We start from the raw sequence: 617 nt of genomic DNA, 5'->3' as shown, positions 1-617 counted from the left end.
AATGCGACTCCAAGTTTGCAGAGGAGGAAGCCTTGAAACGGCACACGCTTCAGGTCCACAGCGACAAGCCATACAAATGTGATCGTTGCCAAGCAGCATTCCGCTACAAGGGAAACCTTGCCAGTCACAAAACAGTTCACACCGGTAAAAAATAAACGGCTGATGCTACAAATGTCATTTTGGCTGCAAACTTGCAATGTTTTGCTTAACCTCCTTTCATTTGTGCTGCAGGAGAGAAACCATATAGATGCAATATCTGCGGAGCTCAGTTCAACAGACCAGCTAACCTCAAAACCCACACACGAATTCACTCAGGAGAAAAGCCATACAAGTGTGAGACCTGCGGCGCTAGATTTGTGCAGGTGAGTGCATTGAGTTAGTCAATTGTGCAGCTATAGAAAAAGATATTTGGAAGACCAACATGATCTCTTTGCACAGGTTGCTCACCTTCGGGCTCACGTCCTGATTCATACCGGAGAGAAGCCATATCCATGCGAGATCTGTGGCACTCGTTTCCGCCATTTGCAGACACTGAAAAGTCACCTGCGAATACACACGGGAGAAAAGCCCTATCATGTAAGCATATATAGAGCGATAGCAACTATATCTATAAAGTG

The 617-nt window shown here is 45.7% G+C and overlaps 1 protein-coding gene across 1 annotated transcript in view; it reads left to right on the top strand.

The window, feature by feature from the left end:
• Nucleotides 1-576, top strand: part of LOC107579961 (B-cell lymphoma 6 protein homolog) — a gene marked incomplete at its 3' end in the record, with an annotated part of 2,733 nt that extends 2,157 nt beyond the window's left edge. Inside the window, exons 4-6 of the mRNA XM_016265733.1 lie at nt 3-144; nt 232-362; nt 439-576. Of these exons, the coding sequence (XP_016121219.1) occupies nt 3-144; nt 232-362; nt 439-576 (411 nt within the window). The remainder of the gene's footprint in view (nt 1-2; nt 145-231; nt 363-438) is intronic.
• Nucleotides 577-617: the final 41 nt, after the last annotated feature.

The sequence above is a fragment of the Sinocyclocheilus grahami genome, unplaced genomic scaffold, assembly GCF_001515645.1.
Source record: "Sinocyclocheilus grahami isolate Dianchi unplaced genomic scaffold, SAMN03320097.WGS_v1.1 scaffold22458.1, whole genome shotgun sequence".
Classification (NCBI taxonomy): Eukaryota; Metazoa; Chordata; class Actinopteri; order Cypriniformes; family Cyprinidae; genus Sinocyclocheilus; species Sinocyclocheilus grahami.
The sequence above is the reverse complement of the archived record's forward strand: the minus strand, read 5'-3'. Positions and strand labels throughout refer to the sequence as shown.